Here is a 23,852-nt window from a genome sequence, read left to right as displayed (position 1 = left end):
TTATATTAAAAATATGAAAAACCTCAAATCAGTAAATAAACTGCTACCTTAGGAAAATAGAAAAAGAGGAGCAAACTAAACCAAAAGCAAATATAAGTAGGAAATAAAGATTACAACAGAAACATTTGAAATAGGGAATTAAAAAACATTAGAAAAAAGTCAACAAACCAAAAGCTGATTCTTTAAAAAGATCAACAAAATTTGCAAACCTTTATCTAGACTGACCAAGAATAAAAAGAGAGAAGACTGAAATTACTAAAATCAGAAATAAAACAGGGGCATTAAGATATTGTCATCATGTTTTTTCGTGGTGGTAAGATTAAGTTTCTTTCTCTTTCTTGTTTGCATTTTTGTTCTACCAGTGGGTTTTGTCCTTTCTTGTGTATTACTGGTAGTGATTACCATTTTTCAGATTCCAGGTGCAGGATTTCTTTGAGGATCTCTTGTAGGGCTGGTCGTGTGGTGGTAAACTCCTGCAGTTTTTGTTTGTCTGGAAAATACACTATTTCCCCTTCATTTCTGAAGAGTAGCCTTGCTGGGTATAATATTCTTGGCTGGCAGTTTTTTTCTTTTAGTATTTTGAATATATCATCCCATTTTCTTCTGGCCTGTAGAGTCTCTGTTCAGAAGTCTGCTCTTAGTCTGCTAGGGGCTCCCTTATAGGTGACTTGACAATTTTCTCTTTCTTCTTTTGAGATTCTCTTTGTTTTCGAGCTTTGCCAGTTTGTACATGCCATAATGTATCTTGGAGAGTTGATTCTGTTTGGGGATCTTTAAGCCTCCTGGATCTGAAAGTCTATATCACCCAATACCTGGGAAGTTTTCCATTATTATTTCATTGAATAGGTTTTCCATGCCTTTTTCTTTCTCCTCCCCTTCTGGAACACCCATGATTCAAAAGTTTGTGCACTTAAGGTTATCTGCTAGCTCTCTTAGATTTTCATTTCTTTTCCTTTTTGTCTTTTTTCGTGACCGGTAACGGGATCGCAACCCTCGGTGTTGCGCCCGCACCGTGCTCAACCAGTGAGCGGACCGGTCTCCATATTGGATCCGAACCCTCGGTGGGAGCGCTGCTGCGCTCCCAAGCGCCGCACTCTACCGAGTGCGCCACCGGGCGGGCCCAGATTTTCATTTTTTATAATTCATTTTTTACTTTTTTTTGTCCACTTGGATTATTTCAAAAAAAACTATCTTAAGATCAGACATTCTTTCTTCTGCTTGTTCTAAACTGCTACTTAAGCTATCAGTTGCGTTTTTTATTCTGTTGAGTGAATATTCCAGTTCCATGAGTTTTGCTACATTCTTTTTTAAGGTATTAATCTCTTTATAAATTTCCTCCTTCATATCCTGGATTTTTTTTCTCATTTCATTATGTTGTTTAACTGAGTCTTCTTGTATCTCAGTGAGTTTCTTTAAGATTGTTGCTCAGAAGAATTCTCTTTAGTCATTTCAAGGGTTACACCTACTTTATAGGGTCTGGTGTATGAGCATTGCTGTATTCTTTTGGTGGTGTCATATTTTCTTGGTTTTTCATAATTCTAGTATCTCTACATTGATGTCTGGTCATCTGGTATAGTAGGTGCTTCTTCTATTACTCTGGAATGGGCTTTGAGGAGAGAAACATTCTCTTCTTTTTCTGGTCTCCACTGGTGATTCTCTGTGTCAATGCAGTCAAGTAGTACTTGGCTGTCTGCCTGCACAGTGGCTATGGCTACTACTGTGGCACTGAGCTGCTTTTGTGGCAGCCATGGCTGTGGCAGTGGCTGTGGTGGGCCACTCACCAGAAGTGGTATTCTTGGAGTTCTCTATGTCTACTTCTGGGTAGAGGGGGCTGTCCTTGACTTATGCCTAGGTCCTCTGGCATGCTCTCTTGCCTGCTTCTTGGTGGAGGGGGCTGTCCTCAGGTCCTACACCTAGGACCCCAGGCATGCTCTCTTACCTGCTTCCGGGCAGAGGGAGCTGCCCTTGACTCCTGCGTAGGACCCTGAGTGTGCTCTCTTGCATTCTTCTGGTTAGAGGGGGCTGCCCTTGGCTCCGCACAAAAGCTTCTTAAGAAATGTCTCCAGCATAATCCTTCTAATAAGTTCAGTGATTTCCAATTTTTTAATTAGAAATTGCTATTAATTTGATTTTTTAATACCCCTCTCTTAAAAGTGTTATATTAGTATTTAAGAAACTGAATGTAAAGATATTGCTTTGCAATTAATAATTAAATTTAATTAAACAAACTTGTGAAATCCCTTTGAGATAACTGCAGGTATTTGAAATTGTCCTAAAATCAGAACTGGATATCACTATATCAACTATACAGTGATAATTCTACCAAGTAAAATAATTTGGTTTTCTGACCCACTTCAGATGAGAGTATCAAATCAGTATAAGGGAAGAGGCTACAGGTATAAACATACTTTACAGCCTGTGAGCACCCAGAAATCTGAAAAACTGTAAAAGTAAAGCACAAGAGTTAAAATGCCAGCAGTCTAATTTCATTTAGGAATAACTAGCCTTATGCAACACAAAATCTACTAACAGATGTATAACAAGAATAATTCCTATAAAAATTTTTAAAATACAAAATAATTTGCTGCTTAAAGCAGAGGCTAGCAAACTACAGTCTGTGGATCAAATCTAGCCCACCACTGTTCGTTTTATTTTTTAACCGAAACATTGATTTTACATATTTATGGGGTAGAGAGTTATATTTCAATACCTGTATACAATGGGTGATCAGATCATGGTAATTAGCATATTAAGCACTGTAAAATTTTGTCATTTCTTTGTGATAAGAACATTTGAGCTCCTGTCTTCTAGTCATGAGAACATACAATAAATTGTTTATTACAGATGCCTAGCATTACTGTATACCTAGCTGTAATTTTGTCTTTGTGTCACCTACCTCTCCCTATCCTTCTCCCCTTTCACTTCTCGGCCTCTAGTAAGCACAATTCTACTCTTTACTTCTAAAAGTTCAACTTATTTATTTTGTTTTTAGCTCCCACATATTAGTGAGAACATGCAGTATTTATCTTTCTGTGCCTGACTTATTCCACTTAACAGAATGTCTTCCAGGCTCATCCATGTTGCTGGAAATGATAAGATTTCATTCTTTTTCATGGCTGAGTAGCATTCCATAGTGTACATATACCACATTTTCTTGGTCCATTCATCTGTTGATGGACAGAGGTTGATTCCATATCTTGGCTACTGTGAATAGTGCTACAATAAACATGGGGGTGCAAATAGTTCTTTGATATGTTAATTTCCTTTACTTTGGATAAATACTCAGCAGTGGGATCACTAGATCACATGCACCACTGTTTCTGTGAATAACATTTTACTGGAATCCTGCCATGCTGTTTTATTTATATGTCTATAGCCGCTTTTGCTCTATAACAGTAGAGTAGTTGTGATAGTGACCATATGACCCATAAAGCCTACCTATATTTGCTATCTGACCTTTTACAGAAAAAGTTTGCTGACCACTGGCTTGAAGGGATAACTTTCACTCTCTGAGAATTTACTTATATGGAAATGCTGATTCCCAAGAGTTCTGTAGTAGGATGACTGACCATTAGTCATTTAAAAAACCAGCTTATAGAACTGGCTTGTAGAGAACACATTAAATCACTGCCTAAAATATATCTTTTAATTGGTAGCAAAATAAATTGCTTTTTTATTTTTTTTGTAAGTCCCACCGCAATTCTATCAATGATGTCTGAAAAATTTAACTGTGTAAAAAGCAGGACTGTAAAGCTAATGCAATGACTGTAGCTAGCTTGCCTGAAGTTTTAGGGCCAGTTGCCTATCTCATTATACACAAATCTGTGCAACTGTAGAGTGCATTACTATAAGTTTACTATATTTAAGTCTCTGCCAAGAAACTGTATAATTGAGAACTAAAAGTTAAAAATTATATATTCAAAAATATATTTATAGAAATATGCATTATCAAAATACATAAAGCAAAAAAGATTAAGGATCAACTGAATAAAAAGAGAAATTGTTCTCTCAAATATCTGTTATCACAGTAATATAGACTACATTAAAATAAAGGAAATAAAATGAAAAGTTTTCAACAATATACCATACTGAGAATTAAAAAGAAACTTCATGTTTTGTTGTTGTAACAGAAACAAATATGCATTTTGTGTTTTTTAAATTAGATGGATTATTGAAAGTAAAATATAAGAACCTGCATATAACCCACATATATTCATGAACATATCAAAAAATAGAGGCAATGGTCCAAAAAGAGATTATCCATAAAAGAGATTATTCTTATAATGTTAAACAGACGTAACTGGTTTTTGAGGAGTCTCAGCTCAGAGGAGATACTAACATAAAACCTCTTTTATTCCAACTAGTGTTTTCAGCCATGCTGTATGAGATCCCCCTTTTTTCCATCCCTTAATGAAATTATAGGCAGATTCCAAAAGACAGACTAATTGGATTAAAAAGCTAGACCCAACTATATGCTGTCTGCAAGTGATTCATCTCACCTATGAAGATACACATATACTAATAGTGAAGGGATGGAAAAAGATATACCATGCAAATGGAAATCAAAAACAAGGGCCGGCCCGGTGGCGCACTGGATAGTGCGCCGCTTGGGAAGTGCGGCGGCGCTCCTGCCCGAGGGTTCGGATCCCACATACAGACCGGTTCCCGCTCGCTGGCTGAGCGAGGCGCGGGAGCAACACCGAGGCTTGCAATCCCGTTGCCGGTCCCCGGTTCGGTACGGGGGCAACACTGAGGGTTGCGATCCGTTGCCGGACACGGAAAAAAGACAAAAGACAAAAAAAAAAAAAAAACAAAAAAAAAAACAAGCAGGAGTAGCTGTTCTTATATGAGATAAAACAGACCTCAAACCAAAAACTTTAAAGAGAGACAAAGAAGGCAATCATATAATGATAAAGGGATCTATCCAGAAAGAAGACATAACAATCATAAATATATATGCACCCAACACCAGAGCACCCAGATACTTAAAGCAAACACTATCAGGCCTAAAGAAAGAGATAGATCCAAATATGATAATACTTGGGGACCTGAACACCCCTCTCTCAGCATTAGACAGATCTAGGCAACACATCAACAGAGAAACACAGGATTTAAACTATGTTTTAGACCAACTGGACCAGGCAATGTCTACAGAACATTTCATCCAACAAGAAAAACAAGATCAAACTAACCCCCAAATTAGTAGATGGAAATAATTAGGATCAAAGCAAAACTAAATGAAAGAGAGATCCCCCAAATGATACAAAAGATCAATGAAACAAAAAGTTGTTTTTTTGAGAACATCAACAAAATAGACAAACCATTAGCTAGACTAACTAAAAAAGTAAGAGAAGATCCAAATAACAAAAATCAGAAATGAAAAAGGAACATTACAACCAATACCACAGAAATACTATACTATTAGAGACCATTACAAACCACTATGTAATAAGCAATTTGAAAACACAGAGGAAATGGATAAATTTCTGGATGCATACAAACTACCAAAATTGAACCAAGAAGAAATAGAAAACCTCAACAGACCATTAACAAGTAATGAGATTGAAACGTTAATCAGCAGTCTCCCAACAAAGAAAAGCCCAGGGACTGATGGCTTTACTGCTGAATTCTACCAAACCTTTAAAGAAGTATTAATAAAAATTCTCTTCAAAGTATTCCAAAAAGTTGAAACAGAGACCATTCTCCTAAATTCATTCTATGAAGCCAGCATCACCCTGATACCAAAACCACACAAAGATACAACATAAAAAGAAAACTATAGGCTAATATCTCTGATGAACATAGATGCAAAAATCCTCAACAAAATATTAGCCATCAGAATACAGCAACACATCCAAAAAATTATACACCATGATCAAGTGGGATTCATCTCAGGGATGGAAGGATGGTTCAACACATGCAAGTCAATAAATGTGATACACCACATCAACAAAATCAAGAACAAGAACCATATGATTATCTCAACAGACACAGAAAAAGCATTTAACAAAATTTGACATTTTTTTCACGACAAAGACTCTCAGCAAATTTGGTATAGAAGGAAAGTATCTCAACATAACAAAAGACATATATGAGAATCCTACCACCAATATCATCCTGAATGGTGAAAAGCTGAGAGCTTTTCCCTTAAGAACAGGAACAAGACAAAGATGACCATTCTCATGACTTCTATTTAACATACTATTAGAAGTACCAGAGCAAACAGACAAGAGAAAAGGCATCCAGATTAAAAAAGACAAAGTCGAACTGTCCCTGCTTGTTGGTTATATGATCCTATCTATAGAAAAACTTAAAGATTCTACAAAAAACCTCTTAGAGCTGATAAACAATTTCAGTAAAGTTTCAGGATACAAAATCACACGCAAAAATCAGCAGTGTTTTAATACTCTAATAACGAACTAGCAGAAAAAGAAATCAAGAAAGCAAGCCCATTTATAATAGTCACACACAAAAATGAAATACCTAGGAATCAATTGAACCAAGGAGGTGAAAGATCTCTACAACAAGAAGTACAAATCACTGCTGAAATAAATTAAAGAGGACACAAAAACATGGAAAGACATTCCATGCTCTTGGATTGGAAGAATTAACATTGTGAAAATGTTCATACTACCCAAACTGACCTACAGGTTCAATGCAATCCTCATTAAAATAACAATGAAATAGAAAAAACAATCCTAACATTTATATGGAACAAAAAACAAAACCTCGAATAGCTAAAGCAATCCTAAGCAAAAATAAATAAATAAAGCTGGAGGCATAATACTACCTGACTTCAAATTATACTACAAAGCTATAGTAAACAAAACAGCATGGTACTGGCATAGAAACAGACACACAGACCAATGGACTAGAATAGAGAACCCATAAATTAACCCATATACTTACAGACAACTGATTTTTGACAAAGGCAAAAAGAACATGCACTGGGGAAAAGACTGTCTCTTGTATAAATGGTGCTGGGAAAACTGGACACCCATATGTAAAAGAATGAAACTAGACCTGTACCTCTTCTCATATACCAAAATGAACTCAAAATGGATTACAGACTTAAACATAAGACCTGAAATTATAAAACTCTTAAAGGAAAACATAGGGGAAACATTTCAGGAAGCTGGACTGGGCAAAGACTTTATGAGTATGATCCCCAAAAAACAGGCAACAAAAGGAAAAATAAATGGGATTACATCAAATTAAAAAGCTTTTGCACAGCAAAAGAAACAATTAACAGAGCGAAAATACAATCTACAGAATGGAAGAAGATACTTGCAATCTACAGAATGGAAGAAGATCCTATGCATCTGACAAGTGATTAATATCCAGAATATACAAATAAATAACTTAACAGTAAAAAAACAAACTAACAAGTAGCCCAAATAAAAAGTGGGCATAGGAGCTGAATAGGCATTTTTCAAAGGAAAATATACAAATGGCCAACAGACACATATTAAACGCTCAACATCACTAAAAATCAGGGAAATATAAACATTGAGATATCAACTCACACCAGTTAGACTGAACATAAAGAGAATAACAAACTCTGGCAAGGATGTGGAAAAAGAACATCCCTGCACTGTTGGTGGGACAGTAAGTCACTGCAGCCATTATGGAAAATACTATGGAGGTTCCTCAAACAACTACAGATAGAACTACCATACAATCCAGCAATCCCATTGCTGGCTAGAAACCCAAAGGAATGGAAATCATCATGTAGAGGGGATATCTGCACTCCCATGTTCACTGCAGCATTATTTACAATAAACAAGAGTTAGAACCAACCTAAATGTCCATGGATGGATGACTGGATAAGAAAAAAGTGGTATATATACACAATGGAATACTACTCTGCCATAAAGATTGAAATTCTGCCATTTGCAGCAATATAGATGAACTAGAGAAAATTATGTTAAGTGAAATAAACCAGGCACAGAAAGAGAAATACCACATGTCCTCACTCATACGTGGGATCCAGAAAAACAAAGAAAGAAAGAAAGATACAACGATCACAATAATTTGTTGAAGTTTCAAAAGGAAAGAACAGAACTAAGGCCATCATAGGTGGGAGAGGGGGAGGAGTAGAGGGGGTTAGCGATAAATTGGTAAATGGCCACAAAAAATGATTACATTATGTAACGTTGGATATACTAATTATCCTGAGGAAAAAAATATCAAAACCAAAAAGCTGTAGAATGTGTAAAATAATAAATAAATTTAACTGTTATTAAACTACCTAATTAGAATAAAATCATATTTTTGCTTCAAGTACCCAATAAGATGTATATATGATATAAACAATTTTTTAAGATTTGTTTTTGTTGCATATAAAAAATGCTCATTGTAAGAAAATTTAGAAAATTTAGAAAATGTAGAAAAGCATAAATAAGAAAATAAAAATAACCTACAGTCACAGAATAAATTAAAACAACGGGGAATCTAAGAATGCACAAACTGGCTTTGAAGTGCATAGTATGGGATCTTTCTCTAGACAGTAAATTTACCTTTGCATAAACTAAAATTAAAATAGTATTCATAGAAAGGTAGAAGAGAACTATAGTCTACTCCAAGTACATGCTGTAGAGAGGTGGTAGAAGAAAGGACTATACTTTCAGGGAAAAGAACCAACGGAGCACTATGTATCCCTTTGATAAATAGAGAAGGTAACTTTAGTTTTTGACTTCCTTTCTTCTAGTTCCAAACTCTGAGTCCCAGTTGCACACTCCACCTTTGAGTTATATAGGATACTACTACATCCCTTCAACAAAATCCTTACATCAATTTTACTTAAAATTATTTAAATTATTTTCTGATTTTTGCAAGCATACCATATGCATTATTTCTCAACTAGAGCTATCATTAGTTAAACTGACTTAATATTTTTAATATTTAAAGCATTATTACTATCAGAGTTAAACATCTAGTAAGTAATAATGGGTGACTTAAAGCACTGCATAAAAGATTTCTGAGACTCAATAATTACCTTCTGAAAGAAATTACAGTAATCTCTTCTTAAAATATAGATTGCTACTTCTTTTAATCCTTCTAGTCCATACATATCAGCCATATTGAGTATCTGACTAAAATAAAAATAGATGCATTGTTAATTCTCTGATTTAAAAATCAAGGCATAATACATAGTAATTTCTTGATAATATATAGTCTGTTTAGAAAAAGGGATAATCTGGGCTGGCCCCATGGCTCACTCAGGCGAGTGCTGTGCTGGTAGTGCTGAGGCCGTGGGTTTGGATCCTATATAGGAATGGCCGGTGCGCTCACTGGCTGAGCATGGCGCAGACCACACTGTGCCAAGGGTTGAGATCCCCTTACTGGTCAAAAAAAAAAAAAAAAAAAAAGAGAGAAAAGGATAATCTGAATTATTTTAGTTCTGACTTTTTGCCTTACATAATAGATACTCTTTATAGATTATACAAAGAACAGAGGCCAAAAGTTGAAAGAACTGACCATGATTTGATTAGTAGAGAATAACAAGAAGTAAATTTGGAAATATTTCAAATTCCCTTCACAGGCTTTGTGAAATAAAGGGCAAAATCCGGGAAATTGCTTGGAAGGCTAAAAAAGTTGGAAAACTCTTTGCAATAAATTTGTATAATAAAAGTTTGGGGAAGGAGGCGATTCATTGATGTTTATCACATTGAAAATGCCTACAGGGCCGGCCCGTGGCTCACTCGGTAGAGTGCGGTGCTAATAACACCAAGGCCCCGGGTTCGGATCCCATATAGGGATGGCCGGTTCGCTCACTGGCTGAGCGTGGTGATGACAGCACCAAGTCAAGGGTTAAGATCCCCTTACCGGTCATCTTTAAAAAAAAAAAAAAAGAAAATGCCTACAAATGAGGCTAAGATTGGAGGCAGCATCCAATGACCAGAGAGTTTTCTTTGCTTATTTGGCAAGTATTTCTGAGCACTTACACATACTTTAGGTAATTAGGAAGCCTATAAACCTTGATAGCTTAACAAAATTTCATATAGGTTGCCAGGGGGATATAATCCCTGTGACTCATGATATGTTCTCCCCAAAAACATATTTATTCAGTTCAAAATTAAAGAAACCAATGAATTTTTAAAATTAAAAGTGTAGCTTTTGCTTGTCTGATGTTAGAATCACAAGAAAAGGGGAAGACATCACTCTCTATTAGGATTTCAGAAGCTTGGATGGCATTTTACCAGAGAGCACTTAAGAATCACATAATTGTTGGTTTTTAGGATGCCCTATATTCCTAAATAAGTTTAAAGGTTTTTCTTTCTTTTGTTTTGTTTTGGGTTTTTTTGCTGTTAAAAAAAACATCTAAAATTAAAAAACAAAGTACAAAATAATTTTCAAAGTTTGATAAAAGCTGGATCAAATTATTTTTTTGGCAGCTGGCCAGTACAGGGATTGAGCCCTTGTCCTTGGTGCTATCAGCACCACACTCTGACCAACTGAGCTAACTAGCCAGCCCAAACCAATTTAATTTTATAAAAACCTGTCATTTATTTTCTAGACAAAAATAAGATTCTTCTAACAAAATTTAAGTCTAATAAAGACCTTTCTTACTCTTATTACCGAGTTGCTAAATCACCTTTTCTTCTAAATAAGGTAGCGTGCTTATTGTTTTTAGATATTCCCAAAACATACTTAAGATACAGCAAAATAGATTAAAAAAAAAAAACCTTCTACTTCATTGACACTTTGCAACATAGCTCAAGAAAACAGAACCTGCAAAATATTAACACTTTCATATTTAAAATCATTTAAAGGTAATACATACCCAACATTTGCTTTGTCTGGAAAGTCCAAAGTTCCTCCATATATAAAATGCATCATAACATTCACTTCTACATGGTTTATACTAAAAAATAAAAGAAAACTCAAATCCAGAAATAATCAAGGTTTAACTGATATCAACGATACATTCTATTTTCCCATAAATTTTTGGTTAAGATAAAGTTCTAATCTTATTTTTATCTGAAGAATATATTCTTCAAATAACATTCATGCAGGTATACCATTAATTTAAAATAAACTGCAGCTATGGATTTTATATAAAATGTTATTATATTATCAAATCATGGATTATTTATTGAGCTTTTATCACAGACTTTTAGAGTTAGAAGGGATTTTAGAGGTCACTGTCCAATCTTTGGCTCATTAAGAAATTCACTCCTCAGCACCTTTGACAAATGGCATCTGTTCCTACTTAAAGCCTCAGAAGGACAACTCTATTTACTAGAAAGATTCTTGTTATGCTGTACAGATTTCTTGATTCATAATAACCATCAGTGCCTCTAATTAGCCAAAATCCATATTACACAGATGAAAAAGTAAAGATATGACTTAAAAAGTAGCTTGGAGTGATAACCTTATCCTCCTGACTGCTATATTTCTAACTCTGAATTCACGTCCTCCTCCATCCTCTCTACCCCAAATTCAGTTGTCTTTCTATTATTTCCATTTTGTTGATAGCATCAATACAGGGCTTCTTACATCTTGCCCCATCCTCTCTATTCCTCTATACCAAGGAGAATGAAGTATCTGGTTGGTGGACAACAACCACAGGAGGAACTCAAGATGAGAGGTAATTTGATTTCCTTTCTCCCTTCTTCCCTGTGAACCAGTGGGAAGAGGTGATGGGGAAGAAGTATATCTGCTATGGAGAATTGGACTTCCTCTCAGGTGGGCTGCTTTAGCAAGCCAACTTTGGCTCTTGCATTAAAGTACATCCTACTGCTTTAACAGTTTTTATCAATAACAAAAGAAATGTTTTCTTACTTCATCTGCTGATTCTTCTGTCTTATTCTGAACAGGAAGGGATACTATTTATTGGGCCCCCCTTAACATTCCAACAGACATTATTCATCTAGATGCCAAAGTTAGAACTTAAGGTTCATCTTAATCCTCTCTTTCTTTTATATCCTGTCATTTCTACTTTCAAGAATTTCTTGAATTCAGCCTCTGCTCTCTATTTCCTCTTTCACAGTCCTGGTTTTGCCTCTCATTTTCTCCCATCTGTACAATGACAGTATTCTCTCACACAGGTTTCCTGAGCGAAATGTTCTGTTTGCATCCCATTTCTCACATTGCTATTAGAGTGACTTTGCTAAAATGTAAATATAATACTGTCTTCCACTTTTAAAACTCCAAAGCCCATTGAAAAAACTCCAAATTCCTTAGCTTGGTGTACAAAGTCCTTTGTCATCTGACCTCCGGTTCTCCCTCTCCAGCAGCTGTTCTAAGATAACCGACCTTACTCATTTTCTACTCTTGAGCTGCTTAGAATTCAGTATACATCTGTGCCTCAGCATATACTGTTCTGTGCTTAAAATGCTCCCCCTCTCCACTTATTTCATCTTTCAGACACAAGACACATGGCTTTTTATCTCTGATTGTTTCCTTAATGTCCCCAACATGAAAAAAATCGCTGAATGTTAAAAACAATACCATCTTTTTGGCACTTATGAACCAGTCCCTGAACTAATAAACATTTTGAATGCTATTGGCTTATTTAATCATCATAAAAACTCAATAGTAGATATTATTAGTCTCATTTTATAGATGAGGAAACTGAAATTAAGTAACTTGCCCAAGGTCAAATGGCTAGTAATGCACTAGCATTTAAATCCAGACTGACTGACTCCAATGCCTGGGCTCTTAAGCAGTATACTTCCATGATCACATTTATCAAACTAACTTGCAATATCTTTATTTACATATTTGTCTCTCCTAGATTGTGTTCTGTAAGGGTATCATGTCTTATTTCTCCTTGTATCTATCTCAAGTACCAGCAAAATGTCAGCACTGATTGATTCAATAACTGTAGGATCAGAAGAATTTCCTTTCCCCACATAAAACTGGAGCTCTGCAACAGATTCATGACGGAGACAGTGCTGATAAGACCTCCACAGTTTAAGCATAGTACCTAATGTCTGCTAAAGAAACAAAACGAGGAAAGAAAGAAGAAAAGAAATGGAGTCATAGATGGCAAAACTCAGAAAAGTGTTTGCTTTGATTCTATGGCCTTAAATGATATATGTTCAATAAATGTTTGATTACTGTTTAATAAATGGCTTATTAGGGCACTTACCAGCATCTTCCCAAACCTTCAGAGGAACAAAATTGAAGATATAAAACATTTTTCCATTAATTTAATAAATATTTATTGGCCCCTACTATGGCTAAGTATTAGTTTCTATTGATTTGAAACTCTATATCTTTAATACTTAGAAAAAAAGTCAAATATCTAAACATTCTCATTTATATACTACGGATATGATAAGATTTAATCTCAGGATAATAAGCCATATTATCTGTAGTTTATTAATCTAAAACACTAGCATAATTACTAGAATGTAAAGTATTCCAAACACTTTTTCCTTAGATTTTCAAAAGCCATTCTTATCAATGTTGAGAATTGGCTATTTATATTGAAAGAATATTTTCTTTAAGACTTGACATATTTAAGCAAAAGATAATGACTGAATAAAAATGCAAGTCATTTTGTTAAAATAAAGAGCAATATCTAGACATTTGAACCTATGTATCAATACATATGACAGCTATAAAAATGGCAAGAAACCATTTTCTTGCTGTCTTGACAAATGTTTTACTAAGCTGTATTCTTATTATGCTGTAAGTCATTTATATTTTTACTAAAAGTGTTTGTAGAGACATGATCAATTGACCCAGAAAAACAACAAATTACTCCAATAGCCCACAGTTTAAATGGGAAGATTTAAAGCTATCCCCATTAAAATGTAATTAGACTAAAAGCTTGTAGAAGATGAATACATATACTCAGGGGGAAAAAAAAAACTGATGAGAGGACAAAGATCTAAGACCAGAGACTAAACATGAACCTAGTCTACTAAAATCTCTGTTTTTTATGAGTGCTTTCTTAAGTTTCAGGCTCACATGTGTGTGGGCTAAGGTAACATAGAGACTTCATTCATTCATTCATTAGTTCCTCCATTCACAAGCAACATTTATTGAATAGTAGGTTCTATTCTAGAACTTGGGGATACAAGAAGCTTATATTCTAGGGGAAGGACACGGACAGTAAATATGTAAACCAATACATAAAGAAGATAATTTTGATAGTGAAAAGTGTCATGAAGACAACAAAACAGGATGATGTGAAACAGAGTAACTGAGGAATTGGGTAATAGCTACTTTAGGTGGGGTAGTCTAAGAAGATGACACTTGATCTGAGATTTCAAGCATGAGAAGAAGCCAGCCATCCAAAATACTAAATGAAAAAGTCTTACGCAGAGAGACTAGCAAGTGCAAAGACTCTGAAACAAATTTAAAAAATGAGCTTAAAGGAGGAAAGACCATCAAATAAAGGCAAGAATAGTACAATATTAGGGAGAAGCCAGGGCCCAGGTCAGATAGGGTCTTGTAGGTCTGGGTAAAGAGTTTGGGTTTAATTCTAATTGTGATGAGAAGGCATTGAAGGATTTTAGTCAGGAGAGAAATATGATGTGATTTATATTTCAAAAGGTCATACTAAAGGCTCAAAACAATCCCAGGAACCTCCCAAGGGAGACGAAAAAAATCCAAATTTATGTTTCAGAGCCTAAGCCACCACTGAAAGACTTGTAATTTATATAAAGTGGAAATACATGTGGTTCCTTCACAGAAGTGTTGATTGTGGTTCAATTTCTATTATAGTATGTAAAAAATTTTCCTCTTCCTCTAGCTAAAACAGGAGAATTTCCTTCCAACTTTACCTTTCTACTCCCAAACTCTGGGGCATGGGTGGAACTAGAATTATAGAACTCTACTATTCCCCTCTCAATTTATTGAAGGCTGTCCCTTCCTAAAACTATCATGTACATTACATCTTTGAGCTACCAACTCATTAAAAACACCATGGTTCTTTCTGTAAGGACAGACAGGATTTTATTCTAATCTATTTGTAGAAAATATCCTGCAGACATATAACAGTTGCACAATTCCAAAAGAAGCTGCTGATCATGTAAAGCAAGCATTACTGTCCTGATAATGGGCATGGCCCTCACTTGAACCTTTTTCTCCTCAAAAAATGAGAACATTATAATTTAGAGAAAGAAGAAAAAAACATATATTAATGAGCACTACATACTATGTACTAAAAACTATGCCAGGTTCTTAATGTATTTCATTTAATCCTTTCAACAACCTCACGAAGTGCAGAGAAGTTAAAGAATGTCTCTAAAGTCATGTAACAAGTTAGGACTAAACGTAGGACTGCCTGTAAGGACACCAAAATTTATGATCTTTCTACTGCACCAGACTCCCCATGGAAACATCTACCCAAGTTTACAATATAAGTCAATGAGAAAATGGAATTTGTTTTGCTGATTACTTTGTAATTCCTAAAAGATGTGATTTTTCTGAAATGTAAAATTCCACAATTCCCTTTAGCCTTCCAACAGTTTTATATGCCATGATTCTAATAAATTTTTGGGTGGCAATTTGAGACAATCATCTTAATATGCAATATAACAGAGTAAGAAAAACATATCATAGCATTGTGTGATGAAAATAATAATAAAGAATGTAGATAAAACCATGAATCCCACAAAAGAAGTGAAGGGAAAATACTGTAAGAGGAATGAGCCTGGTCATGGTTGGCACTAATACAATCAGTCTACTTATTTGGTTTTTTTTTTTTTCCTTTTTGTCTTTTTTCGTGACCGGCAACGGATCGTAACCCTCAGTGTCGCGCCCGTACCAGACCGGGTCCGGCAACGGGATCGCAACCCTCGGTGTTGCACCCGCACCTCGCTCAGCCAGTGAGCGGCCGGTCTGTATGTGGGATCCGAACCCTTGGCGGGAGCGCCGCTGCGCTCCCAAGAGGCGCACTGTAGCAGTGCACCACCGGGCCGGCCCCACAGTCTACTTATTTGAATGACACTTTGAAACTAATTTGGTTACTTTTATTTGGCTTTTCCTCAAACAAGCTACTAAAGCTGATCAGCAATAGTCAAGCCATGCTATAAGAGGAGATATTTATTACCTTTATCATAAATTAAAGATGGAAAATTACAGGTGAGAGAGTAGAAATCAGTAGTTGATGCTACTATTTCTTTCTTGTCCACTGACCTCTATAAATAGACCTCACCTTTAAAAGCACAGGTGTTTAAATGTTTAATCTGATTAGCTCAAGAGGGATGATAAAGGAAGACTTAAAAAAAGGGGGGGGGACTCCCCTTGCCCTTATTCCTACAGCTACAGGTCATCTTGAACTATACCAAATAGATAAAGTTAAAGGGGTGCCCCTTTCCAATGGCCTTCCCCTCAGATCCCAATATCATAACACGTGCTTGCTCCCTAACATACTTACCAGGAACTTTAGGGTTCTGCTGTGGTTTGGATGTAGTTTGGTCCTGCCAAAACTCATGTTGAATATTGATTCTCAATGTGGCAGTTTTGGGAGGTGGGGCCTAGAGGGAGGTGCTTGGGTCGTAGGGGTGGATGCCTCATGAATAGACTAATGCCATCTCCTGGGAGTGAGTTCTCACTCTCGCAGGACTGGATTAGCTACAGTGAGAGGAGGTTGTTCCTCCTCTGGTACGACTGCACACTCCTGGGTTATTCCTTCTCTGTTTGGTATATTTAGACACTTCTGCTCCCCCTTTCGCTTTCTGCCATGAATTGAAATAACACGGGACCTTTACCAGATGAGATGCCTGATCTTGGACTTTCCAGACACCAGAATCATGATCCAAATAAACCTCTTTTCTTTATAAATTTACCCAGTCTCAAGTATTCTTTTATAGCAACACTAAATGGACTAGGACAGGTTCTATGGGACAAAGTTTGAAAGTCACTGATTTAAAAGTGGAGAAGAGCAGTCTGAGCTAGCTCAAGAATACACGCCAATGGGAAAACTTTTAATTTCTTCAGTGACTGTGGTGAAATGAACTCTGGATTAAGAATCAATAAATGTAATTTATATTCAGCATAAGCACTTATTTACCAGGTACCCTGGAAGAACATTTAACTTCTCTGATCTTATTTTTACTCATCTGTAATATGTGAATGTACCTTCTCTATCTCAAAGGCTGACTCTAAATTAAAGGACATACTAAAGGTAGAAGCAGCATAGAAAACATGAAGTGTTACTGCAAAGCATTCAGTTATTACTGCTGAGGACAGTATCTATTTGAAGAGAGTAACAAAGGTATGCAAAATATGTATCAGATAGTAAAAACTGTCGCTAACCTACAAGGAACTAAGATTTCTTTCAGAAAAAATTAGACATGTGCCCTCTGTAAATTATTTTGTTCTGTGGTAGAATGAAATCCCATAATCCCATAATCCTATACTTCTTTTGACCTTTTTCTCCCTACACGGAATCACGTCATTTTTAATGAATGCCAAAAAAGTTGCATTCTGAGTCAAACTAGTGTTATTTCTCCCCTTGAATTTCATTGAATTCAGTTCTAATGAGAATGGATTCACAGTTTTCAAAAATTATATCTAAAACATATAAACAGCCCCCGGTCAAAATTATATAAAAGTGATTATCCTTAGGATTGGCACATTTAGAGAGACTCTGACCTCTGCTAGCACTACCCTTCCAATATTCAGTGGATATTTTAAATTCATGATAAAGGAAGAGATCTTATCAGTAGGATATATATCTCTTAAGTTGTTTTTCAACCGTTAAGATAAAATTTCACCAACAGATCCATCTACACATTCTTTTACCCACAGGATAACAAACTTATTAGCCTGGAATTTTAAATCTTCCACAATCAGAAACTACATGTTGTGAACTGAATGCTTATGTCCCCCTTCCTCCCAAATTCATATAGTGAAACCCTAAGCCTTAAGCCCTAGTAGGGCCATATTTGGAGACGGGGTCTCTGAGGAAATAATTAAGATTAAATGAGACCATAAGGGTGGGGCCTCAATCTGATAGGATTAGTATCCTTATAAGAAGAGATACCATAGAGCTCTCTCTCCCAAGTATACACACCAAGGAAAGGCTGTGTAAGTACATAGCAAGATGACAGCCGTCTGCAACCCAAGAAGGGAGCCCTTATCAGATACCATCCTTGCTGGAACCTTAATCTTGGACTTTCAGTCCCCAGACTGTGAGAAAATAAATTTTTGTTGTTTAAACCACCCAGTTTTGGTATTTTGTTACAGAAGCCTGAGCAGATTAATACACTATCTCTATTGCTAAATGCTCCCTAGAACCTCTCATTTCAGAAAACGTATTTTCTTGAATTCTACTACATGACAAGTATTTCATTGAACATACAAGGACATCAGATTCATAAAAAGGCTTTGTATGAAGTATTACTTGCAATCATTTGCAGTTAAGCTGCCTTGTAAAAATTTTGCTTATTGTAGTGGACTGAATTATGTCCCCCCCAAACTTACTGAAGCTTGAATTGTGTCCCCCCAAGTTTTATGTATTAGAAACTCGGCCCCCACTGTGACTGTTAACAGGGTAGGAAATCCTATTATGGTAATTGAAAGGTGGAGCCTTGAAGAGGTGATTAGACTGTAAGACCACACGGTAGTGAATGGATTAAAAGTGGTGGTCAGGGGTGTGGTTCTGAGGGCTTTAAAAAAAAGAGAGAGTATCTCTCTCACTCTCTCCGCTCTACCATTTTTGCAATGTGATACCCTGCTGTCACTGTTGCCACAATCAAGGCCTTCACCAGCTGTTTCCCCTGGACTTTGGACTTCCCAGCCTCAGAATCTGTAAGCAATAAATTTTGTCTTCCTAATAAATCACCCAGTTTCATGTATTTTGCTATAAGCAACAGGAACAGACTAATACACTTACCCTTGAAGAGTAATGTACTCTTGGTAGCTTTCAGCCCAACAGCCACTCAGCATTGCAGCAAAATAACTTGATCGAGCACTTAAAATGGCCCTAAAGGGAAGAGGTGGAGAAAACACAGGTAAACATACTATGCAAAATATAATTTTTTATGAAACTCTTCATCTTCCCCTTAAAACATAACAATCTGTCTTGTCTGTCTATTTATTCACTGGCAGAACTATTGTAATAAAAATTATAAACCTATATTTATACCTAAGTATTTTGATTGTTTAAAACATTAATTCCAATATCCTTGTAATCTTTTTTTCCCTCTTGACATCTCTTTGCTTTTAATAACAAATGAAACTGTTTCCATGACCAAGTGAGTACAAATCATTTACAAATGGAGAAATAAAGACCTATGTTATTTAACATCTTGAGGAAATATCAATAAAAAAGACTACAAATATTATTATTATTTTTTTTCCTTTTTGTCTTTTTCTTACTGACCGGCAACGGGATCGCAACCCTCGGTGTTGCGCCCGCACCGCGCTCAGCCAGTGAGCGGGAACCGGTCTCTACATGGGATCCGAACCTTCAGCGGGAGCGCCGCCTAGCTCCCAAGCGGCGCACTCTCCACTGCACCACCGGGCCGGCCCCAAATATTATTTATCAATTAAAATTTTTTAAAAATTATAAAGAACACAGAAAGTGACTACAGTTCTTTTTTTATTTTTTGTCTTTTTTCGTGTCCGGCAACGGATCGCAACCCTCAGTGTCGCGCCCGCACCGGACCGGGACCGGCAACGGGATCGCAACCCTCAGTGTCACGCCCACACCTCGCTCAGCCAGTGAGCGGGAACTGGTCTGTATGTGGGATCCGAACCCTCGGCAGGAGCGCCGCTGCACTCCCAAGCGGCGCACTGTAGCAGTGCGCCACCGGGCCGGCCCGTGACTACAGTTCTAAAGGTCCTGAGTTCTAGTTCAGAACTCACCCTAATTATGTTCAAGAAAGGCTATATCTTAGGTTTGAGAATATGAAAGGAAAGAAATTTTCTTTTGAATTTCCATTCTATTTTCTCAAATAAAATGTTAATTCATTCATTCTTCAGTCCAACAAATATCTATTGACTTCTATTCGCCACTAGGCACTATTCTAGGTGCTAGGAATATAGTAGTAAATGAGATACACAGAACAATGTTATATTCCAGTGGAGAATGGGATGGGAGAGTGGAGGAGGAGAGGGAGAAGAGAAATACACTCTGGCAAAGGCTTACTAGGTTGTCTCAGACCAACTCTTGCTGAAAACAGCTAGGAAAGATGGACAAAATACATATATTCAAAAAAATGAGAGAAGAAGAAGAAAGCATGACTTGAAGGCATCCGAATGCTACCGTGTATTTTTTTGGATAAAAAAATAAAACAATAAAAAAAGAATGTTACCATGGTGGTTAGAAAAGTGAAACAAGTTACAAGAGACAAAAGAGGTGACCCAAGAACTCGAGGTAACTTTTTTCAGTGAGGCAACTGCCAAATCTGAAAGCAAAAGCAATGGTTGGGAGGCCCAGAACCTGAGTACAGCTTCTGATAATCTTCATAGGTTTGGAGAAACACAACTTGGAACTTGGGTTGTAGGCTATCAAAGATAAAGAGTTTCAGTGGATAGCCTGGTATTTTAGTTGGACCCTGAAGGGCTAACACCCTGCCTGGGAAGAAGAATGAACAGAAAATAGACAAGCCCTTATTAGATCTGAAGGCCTTTTAATCAGCTCAATCCCTTACCGGAATAAAGCAATCAGCACCTAGTTTAACTGCCAGCCAAAAGCAAATCCTGTCTGCATTAAAATAACATTGCCCAGAGTGCCAAATTATTTCTGCATATTTTCAATAAAATGTCCAGCAATCAACCAAAGATAATCTGGCATAATAATGAAGAACTAGAAAATAAAGGAAAAAAATTCCATTTAAAGCAGTATCAGAAAAAGTCAAATACATCAGAACAAATTCAAGAAAAAATGTGCAAGACCTCTACACTAAAAACTATAAAACACTGTTGAGATATATTCAATATGACCTAATGGAGCTGATGTGCTCATGGATTTGAAGACCGAAAATTGTTAACATGTCCACTCTTCCTAAATCAATTTCTAGATTCAACACAATCCCAAACAAGTATTCTTAGTAGCAATTAATGTGTTGATTCTAAAATGGATATGAAAATGCAAAAGACCCATGATAACCAAAACAATCAAACAGAAGAAAGTTGGAAGACATGATTTCAAGCAACATGATGTCACTTACTATATAAAGGAACAATAATCAATAATTAAACAATAATCAAATAATAATGTAAAGACAGACATAGAAGACTGGAACAGAACTGAGAGTCCAAAAACAGACCCAAATCTATATGGCCTATTGCTTTTCAAAAGAAGTGTAAAATAATTTAATAAGTTAAAGATGATTTTAATCAACAAAAGATACTCCAACAACTGGATGTTTGCAGAGAAAGAAATGAACCCTGACATTTACCTCACACCATATACAAAAATCAATTCGAAATGGACCAAATCCTAAATGTAGAAGCTAATACTATAAAAACTCTTAACAAACAAACAAAAAACAAACAGGTAAAAATCTTTGCAACTTTAGGGCAGGCAGAGATTTCTTAGGACACGAAAAGCATGAATGTGTTTTTCTTTTTTTAATAATAATTTACATGAAATTAAAAACTTTGGTCCTTTTAAAGTCACTCTTTAAGTGGAAAGATAAGCAAAATATTGGGAGAAAATATTTGTAACATACATATGCCAAATAACCTGAATCCAGAGTGTATAAATAACTGTAAAAGCATAAATAACCCAACTAAAAAAATGGACAACAACAACAAAAAATACTATCAGGAAGGAACCAATTGCTAGAAATAGTTTTACATCAACACTAAAGTTTATGGCTAGTTATGAAGAATGACATCCCATCATGTATTGAGCATTAGATGGGGAAAAGCTATAGTCAGAACAGTATATAATTCATTTGAGGGGAGAAAAAAGTAAATGTCTCTATCTCAATAGTTTACTTACATCAAAATTTGTACCTAATCACACCAAAAGTGATTTTTAAAGAATGAGCAGATTTCAAAAGAAACATCACAAGACATACAAATGGCCAATAAGCATATACGAAGATACTGAACATCACTAGTGATCAAGTGAATGCAAATTAAAACCAAAATACGATAAATACCACTACACACCTATTAGAGTGGCAAAATTAAAAGAAATGACAATGTCAAGTAGTGGTGAAAATGTGGCACAACTGAAACTCTTCATACCATTCAGATTGGGAGTGTAAAAAAACAACCTCTTTGGAGAGATGCTTGTCAATTTCATAAAAAGTTAGTAGCCGCTTACCATATGACCCAGCAATTCCACTCCTAGGTATTTACCCAAGAGAAATGGAAATATATGTGCAAAGATTTGCACACAAATGTTCATACCAGTTTTATTAATAACAACTAAACAATTAAACAACCAATATGTCCATCAACGGGAGAATGCATAAACAAACTGTGGTATATATCCATATAATGCAATACTACTCAGCAATAAAAATTGAATGAACCACTGATATACATAATATCCAAGGATCAAGCATTATTATGCTGAGCAAAAGAAACTAGACATAATAGTACATCAATCCATTTACATAAAATTCCAGGAAACGTAAAATAACCCATAGTTTAGAGAACACAACAAAAAGAAGACAACCCAATTTAAAAATGGACAAAAGATATGAATAGAAAACTCACTAAAGAAGATATACAAATGGCAAAAAGCATCCGAAACTCAGTTGTTGCCTGGGGCTGGAAAGCAAAGGGGACTGATGGCAAATGGACACAACGGAACCTTTTAATTGATGAAAATTCTCTAAATCTTGATTGTGGTGGGAGTTAAACAGGTTTATATATTAGTGAAAACTCATTGAACTAGACTTGTAATTGTGTGCATTTGATTGTGTATTAATTCTAACTCAATAAATTTAACCATAGAAAAGGATAAAAATAAAACCTACTTAATAAAGAAAATAATGGGCCTAGATGGTTTTCCCAGTGAATTCGAATAAACATTTAAGAAAGACATAAAGTCAATCTTACTCAAAGTACAGAATAAAAAAGAGAAAACACTTCCTGACTCATTATGAAGTCAACATAACCTTGAGACCTAAACCAGACAAGGACATTACAAAAAAGGAAAATGATAGGCCAATCTCTCTCACATAGAGGCAAAAATCCTAAACAAAGTATTAGCAAACTGAATCTGAAGATAAATAGAATGAATAAAACCTCACAACCAAATTGAAATTATTCCACAAACTCAAGATTGTTTTTCCATTCCAAAATCAAGCAATATAATTTGGCAATTATAAAATAGAGGGAAAAAGTGATGTGACTGTCAAAATTTTATTTTTATTTTTATTTATTTATTTTTTTTTCCTTTTTGTCTTTTTTTCGTGTCCGGCAACGGATCGCAACCCTCAGTGTCGCACCCGTACCGGACCGGGACCAGCAACGGGATCGCAACCCTCGGTGTTGCTCCCGCACCTCGCTCAGCCAGTGAGCGGGAACCAGTCTGTATGTGGGATCCGAACCCTCGGCGGGAGCGCCACCGCACTCCCAAACGGCACACTGTAGCAGTGCGCCACCGGGCCGGCCCAAAAGAAGGAAATCTTGCCGTATGTGAAACACGGATGAACCCGGAGGACATCATGGTAAGGGAAATAAGACAGTCACAGAAGGACAAATACTGTATGATTCCATTTATATGATGTATCTAAAATAGCCAAATTCACAGAAGCAGAGAGTAGAATGGTGGTTGCCAGGGTTTAAAGGGAGGAGATAACGGTGAGGTGCTGTTCAATAGGTATAAAGTTTCAATTATGCAAAGTGGGTACTTTTCAAAAAAAAAATCCCTTTGTTTAGGTCAGTCAGAGAAGATTTCTGTTGCTAGCAACCCAAGGGCATGTACTGATCAGCCAGTGATTCTTTTTCTTGTGTTAGTACCACCTCGT

At 36.1% G+C, this 23,852-nt stretch overlaps 1 protein-coding gene across 1 annotated transcript in view; it reads right to left on the bottom strand.

Moving 5' to 3' along the window:
• Window positions 1-23,852, bottom strand: part of KIAA1107 (KIAA1107 ortholog) — a 101,183-nt gene that overhangs the window by 29,786 nt on the left and 47,545 nt on the right. The window contains exons 5-7 of the mRNA XM_008590135.1: window positions 18,806-18,895; window positions 10,787-10,867; window positions 8,999-9,095 (exon numbers count right to left, since the gene is read on the bottom strand). Of these exons, the coding sequence (XP_008588357.1) occupies window positions 8,999-9,095; window positions 10,787-10,867; window positions 18,806-18,895 (268 nt within the window). The remainder of the gene's footprint in view (window positions 1-8,998; window positions 9,096-10,786; window positions 10,868-18,805; window positions 18,896-23,852) is intronic.

Source organism: Galeopterus variegatus, unplaced genomic scaffold, assembly GCF_000696425.1.
Source record: "Galeopterus variegatus unplaced genomic scaffold, G_variegatus-3.0.2 Scaffold5868, whole genome shotgun sequence".
Lineage (NCBI taxonomy): Eukaryota > Metazoa > Chordata > Mammalia > Dermoptera > Cynocephalidae > Galeopterus > Galeopterus variegatus.
The sequence above is the reverse complement of the archived record's forward strand: the minus strand, read 5'-3'. Positions and strand labels throughout refer to the sequence as shown.